We start from the raw sequence: 6000 nt of genomic DNA, 5'->3' as shown, positions 1-6000 counted from the left end.
GTCCAGGCCAGAGTGCAGTGGCATCATCATAGCTCACTATAACCTCAAACTCCTGGGCTCAAGCAATCCTCCCACCTCAGCCTCCTGAGTAGCTGGGACTGCAGGCGAGAGCCACCATGCCCAGCTAATTTTTACATTTTTGGGAGATAGGGTTTGCTATGTTGCCCAGGCTGGTCTTGAACTCCTGGCCTCAAGAGATCCTCCTGCCTTGGCCTCCAAAAGTGCTAAGATTTATTAAAATCCCAACCAAAACTGTGATTTTAATAAAAGTATAGAAGTATCAATTCTTTAAAAGTAAACTCTATAAAAACCCCAACGGTTTTTACATTTTCAACAAATGTCAAATTCAAATCATTTAATTTTACTAACCCTTTTCTTTTCTTCTCGTTCTTTTAGTAAGGTGTCTCTGTCCACCAATTTGACCACCGTTGGCAGTCCTGGAAGGCAAACAGTCTGTGAGAAGCAGCTGGGCTGCGGGCCAGCCCTGCCCTGCCCAGACCACCGTGCACCGCCCCAGGCCGAGGGCCCGCCAGAGCAAGACACGGTGGGGCCTTCCTTACTGCTCACAAGGCAAAGTTAACTCCAGGTGATCAAACTGGTAACCATCAAAAACAACACACTAAATCCTCCACGAAAGCAGCGAAGTGCCATGCAGGAGAGGACTCTGCAAACTGCCAGGTGGGAGCCAGACACAAGACAAGTCGTCTGATCGCAGTGGCCCGAGGCAGGCGGGGTGGCGGGGAGGGCAGGAGGGACCGCCTGTGGCACACACGCAGGGAGGTGCTGGAGGAGCCAGTGCTTGGTAGCACGGCAGGGTGACTGCAGTGAACGATAATTTAGTCTGTATTTCAAATGGCTGGAAGAGTAGAGCCGGGGAACACAAAGACGTGACCAGTGTTGGAGGTGACGGGCATCCCAGTCGCCCTGACCGGCTCAGATGCAGCGGGCGCATGCATCGAAACAGCACACGAACCCCACAGCCATGTAGAACTATTATGTGTCCATACAAATTAAAAATAAAAAATAATTTTCAGTCCAGGAAAAAAACTCCACAAAGTCGGAGGACAATGTGAAACTTGCTAACGACCTGCAGGACGGAGCCCGTTTCCTTAACTGACAGAGCGTGAGAAAAGGTGGCCAGTGGCCTGCAGCGACACAGGCGGCAGACGGCCAGGCCCCGAGTGGAAAGAGTCACGCAGAACCCCAGGAGAGGCGCTGGCGGCCCCTGCCCTGCCCGCTGGCAAGCGTGGGCTCCTCGTCGACACGCGCGCACCCGGGCCCTGGGCGCAGCCCCAGAGCCCCCCCGTGGGGCTCCCTTGAGCGTCTTCCCTCCTCCCGTCTCAGTGGAGCTCCTGTGACTTCACAACCAACAGGGAGGGGCTCACCCACCTTCGTGGTCTTCAAACCGCACCCCGAGCTCTGGCAGGACGTCGTCGCGCAGGCTGTCGCTGAGCTGCAGGACCTCAGGGACTGTTGGCAAAGAAAGGCAGTTCCGTTAGACACACCGGGGGCACCCAGGTCCCACAGAACGTGCCCCTTCCCCGGCGCTCAGGAGGGTGGGTGCCAGCTGCCCGACAGGCTGAGATGGCCAGCAGAAGCCGAGACCCCCAACGCTGCGCCAGTGAGCCCCGGGTGCTGCTTGCAGAGTGCAGTGTGACCACGGGCCCGGGAGCCGCCCCAGGAGCCCTGGGAGCCCAATCTGCGCCCTCAGCCCAGGAACGGGCAGCAGCTCTCGCACTGCCCGGACAGCACCCGAGGCAGGCTGTCTGAGGATGCCAGACGCACAGGTTTCGGGGTGCTGAGGGGAAGGTCAGGGCCACCCAGAGCCAGGGCCAGGGGCTGAGCTCGTTTCCTGGAAACAGGATTTTACTGCACAACAGTGAGGCTCACAAACTGCCCCAAGCACCCCAGTCGCTCCGGAAGGAGTCCAGGAACTCCAAGCCTCCACCGTCCTGGCACAGCGATTCTGAAAGAGCCAGTCACGTCCTGCAGCCCAGGGGCCCAGAGCCACACCTCCTCTGGGCCCGTGCCCTGCCGTCGCTGAAGTCCTGGAAGGGCTCCTCTCCTTCACGCTGCAGCCTGGCCCCCCTGGGGAGTCACAGCAGCCCGCACCACACGTCCTTGGGGCTTAGAGCTCTTGGGGGCTCAAGGGCCAGGGGAAGCCCAGCACCTCCACATCTCTGAGTGCCTCTGAGAGACCAGAGCTCAGCTGGAGCGAAGTGTGTCCAGGAACAGATGCCAGGTCTGGAGGTCGGGGTGACCCCCACAGCTGCTGCCAGGGCTCTCACCTCAGACGCCAACGCAGCCCAACGATTAGGCCACAGCAAGGAGAGAGGAGGCACCTGAGTCCTCCTGTCCCCTGCCCATGCTGGGCACCCACGTGGGGAACACAGAGCACGGAGCTTGGGGAGCCACAGGGCAAATGGGATTACAGGTGCGAGCCCCTGCACCCGCCTAGGTGAGAGTTTTGTATCCAGAATATACAAATATATAAAGAACTCCTGAGGGGGTGCGGTGGCTCACACCCATAATCCTAGCACTTTGGGAGGCGAGCGTGGGAGGATGGCTGGAGGCCAGGAGTTCATGACCAGCCTGGGCAACACACTGAGATTCTGTCTCTACTAAAAATGGAAAGAATTAGCTGGGCGTGGTGGCGCATGTCTGCAGTCCCAGCTACTCGGGAGGCTGAGGCAGGAGGATCGCTTGAGTCCAGGAGTTATCATTACACCATTGTACTCCAGCCTGGGTGACAGAGTGAGACCCACTCTTTCAAAAAAAAAAAAAAAAAAAAAAAAAAAGAACAAAAACAAACAACTTCACAATAAAAAGACAAACCCCCCAATTAAAAAATAGGTAAAGGACTCGAATGGATATTTCTCCAGAGATGATATGGTCACTAGTACATGGCGAGGTGCTCAATGTTACTAGTCACTAGGGAAATGCAAACCGAAACTGCAGACCCCACTTTATGCCTCGTAGGATCGCTAGAAACAACAGGACGTCACCGCTGTGAGGGTGTGGCACGAGCAGCCGCAGCCCCCGTGTGCTGCTGGTGGGAAGATACAGGTCCAGCCCTATGGAGACAGTTTGGCAGTTCCTTCAAAACTTAACCACAGAATTACCGCATGACCCCACAACTGCACTCCGAGGTATATACCCCAAAGAGCTGAAATAGGTACTTGAAAGAATCCACGTTCACCCGCGGTCGCGGCAGCACTGTTCACAACAGCCGGAGGTGGAAACAACTCAAGTGTCCGTCGGCTGGAGAACGGATCAACAAAATGTGGTCTACACTTACCACGCGATGAAAGGAATACCATTCAGCTCTAAAAAGAACAAAGCTCTGACGCATGCCACCACACAGACTGGCTGCGGAACCAGCGCTGAGTGAAACCAGCGAGACGCACGAGTCCCAGTCAGGGCTCCACGCACACACGCGGAAGGTCCGGATCGGCAAGCCTGCAGACGGCGGGCAGGCTGCTGGGTCACGGGCGGCAGCGCTGTGAACATGCTAAACGCCACTGAATCACCCCTTCGAAATGGTTCATTTTATGTGAATTTCACCTCAATAAATACTTTTTTAAAAAGGCAAAATTCAAAATTTGGTATTTTTGAGGAACTCAATAAATAAATTTTTCAGCATATGGAAGAATGGGGTCTCAGAATCACTAATGCACCTCAGGACAAGGGCGCAGAGGGGGAGCTACTCCCTGTGGGGCAGAAGGGACCAAGTCTGTGGGAACAACCAAAGGAGTCCTCACGCGCCGAGGCCCTCCCAAGGGTGAGGCTGTCCTAGGAGGACTGGCCCTGTCGCCTGCACTGCGGACACCAGCTGCATCTAAGACTTCCGGAGCTTTCCCACTGCTAGGCAGATTCAGGGCTAACACTCAGGCTGCCCAGCGTGGGAGCAGGACGGAAACCTCCTGCCAGGACCCGGATGGCGCTGAGCCCCAGGAGGTAGATGACAGGGCCATGGCGGCCACTGGCAGACGGAGTTTCTCCGAAGATAAGGAAGAAGCTTCATAACCACTGTGGCACCCAGCAAAGGAACATGGGCTTTCCCTGGACACGGCACCCAAAGCGGGTGACTCCGGGGGGCGCCTGTGCCAGCTGCCCAGGCCTCTCAGTCCTGTGGATGGGAAGAGGCTCTGTCTCCACACGCTGTCAACAGAGAGGCCGCGGAGGCCACCTGCTAGGGAGCAGCTCCTGGAAGCACCACACGCAGACTGGCGGCGCCGCAACGCTGCACGCCGTGCCCACGCCCCCACCGCGAGCCAGTGCCCGGCACACGCTGGACACTCGGTGCTGCTCCGGAAGGCGCGTTCACAGAGCTCAAGGGCAGCGCAGTGCAGCAGGCACGGGGCGCGCGCGCCAGAATGGGCGTCTGTCGGCAGAGACGGGGAACGGGAGCAGGGGATTTACTGACGAGAAATGCGGGCTAAGGAGATGACGCAGGAGGAGATGGACTCCGTCCGCAGACTGCTGAAACATGCGCGTTAGCGCAGTGGCTGTCGCTCAGCATACAAGGGGAGGAGACGCTGCCACGTGCATGAACCCTGAGGACACTGTGCTGAGGGAAATGAGCCAGACACAGAGAGTGGGGGGGGGAGCGCCAGGGCGGGAGGAGAGGGAGTGTCTGATGGGGACAGAACCTCGGTTTGGGAAGACGAAAAAGTTCCGGAGATGGACGGTGGTGATGGTTGCCCAGCAATGAGAATGTATTTAATGCCACTGAGGCCGGGCGCGGTGGCTCACGCCTGTAATTCCAGCACTCTGGGAGGCCGAGGCGGGCGGATCGTTTGAGCTCAGGAGTTCGAGACCAGCCTGAGCGAGAGCAGGACCCCGTCTCTACTAAAAATACAAAAATTAGCCGGGCGTGGTGGCGCACGCCTGTACCCTCAGCTATGCTGGAGGCTGAGGCAGGAGGACTGCTGGAGCCCAGGAGTCTGAGGTTGCTGAGTTGTGATGACACCACAGCACTCTAGCCGAGGCAACAGAGCCAGGCTCAGTCTCCATTAAAAAAAACAAAAAGCCACCAAACTGCGCATTTGAAAATGATTAAGATGGTAAATTTTGTGTTATGTGTATTTTTCCACAATGAAAACAAAAAGTGGCGGTGAGGAAACAGCCACCATCTCCCCCGCACAGAGGGCTGTGGCCCATCCCCTGCCTCTCAGTTCTTTCCAACGCCTCTCCTGGCCAAACCCCTGAACCCACTGCCCTACTGGACAGCCGTGCTCTCTGGCTGGACGGGCCTGTCTGAACAAACGTGTTCTTCCTCACGTCTGTGGGGTGCCTGGGCTGAGCAGACACCAGTGCCCGAGGGCCACCCTGGAGCTGTCACTCGCTCCCTCCCCCGCGACCAGTCTGAGGCCATGTGAACAGCCAGTAGGTTGGCGGTAGTCAATGATTAACGTAACGTCAAACGTTGGCTGCTGCTGTTCGGGGGCAGGGCATTACCAGGCTGCCTCCGGCCCAGTGTTCTTCCTATCTGAAGGTCGGAGGCCCGCGGAGCCCAGGGCCTCTGGCTCAGCTAGAGCGAGTCCTCGTCCACATGACACATGGAGGACAGGCACCTAGGGCAGTGATCCCCACCACCCCACCGAGGGTCCACGTCAGTCCTGCCCGCTTGTTCTGAGCAAAAGAAAGTGAAAAAGAAGCAAACAAAAAGCAAAACCAAACTACTTCCAAGGCCAGCTGGCTCAAGCTGCTCTCCAGGCCCGAGCAAGGCCCTGCCAGTCAGCGCCACGCACAGGAGGCTGCGCCCGGCCAGCCTCCTCCAGAGCCCTCCTAACCTGCCGTGCTCCTCCCGGGGCTGCGGTACGCCAGAGGCGCCAACACTGCGCACACCGCCTTGTGTGACCTCAGGGAGCTGGGGCCTGGGCTTGGCCTCCCTCCCGCGTCCCTGACAGGTGGGAACGCGCAGGCTGCCTCCGGAACGGCCGTCCCAACCCCAGTGCAGTTGCTAAGCTGGTGCTGCCAAAGCTGTCGGAGGGTCTG

At 57.8% G+C, this 6000-nt stretch overlaps 1 protein-coding gene across 2 annotated transcripts in view; it reads right to left on the bottom strand.

The window, feature by feature from the left end:
* The window catches only part of CARS (cysteinyl-tRNA synthetase), a 53096-nt gene that overhangs the window by 4182 nt on the left and 42914 nt on the right, over window positions 1-6000 (bottom strand). For both annotated transcript variants that reach the window (XM_012665500.1, XM_012665501.1), the window contains 2 exons: window positions 1390-1470; window positions 370-437 (listed from right to left, as the gene is read on the bottom strand). In XM_012665500.1, the coding sequence (XP_012520954.1) occupies window positions 370-437; window positions 1390-1470 (149 nt within the window). The remainder of the gene's footprint in view (window positions 1-369; window positions 438-1389; window positions 1471-6000) is intronic.

This window comes from Propithecus coquereli, unplaced genomic scaffold (assembly GCF_000956105.1).
Source record: "Propithecus coquereli isolate 6110/MARCELLA unplaced genomic scaffold, Pcoq_1.0 Scaffold120, whole genome shotgun sequence".
NCBI classification, from domain to species: domain Eukaryota; kingdom Metazoa; phylum Chordata; class Mammalia; order Primates; family Indriidae; genus Propithecus; species Propithecus coquereli.
This window is presented reverse-complemented; position numbering and strand designations above follow the sequence as displayed.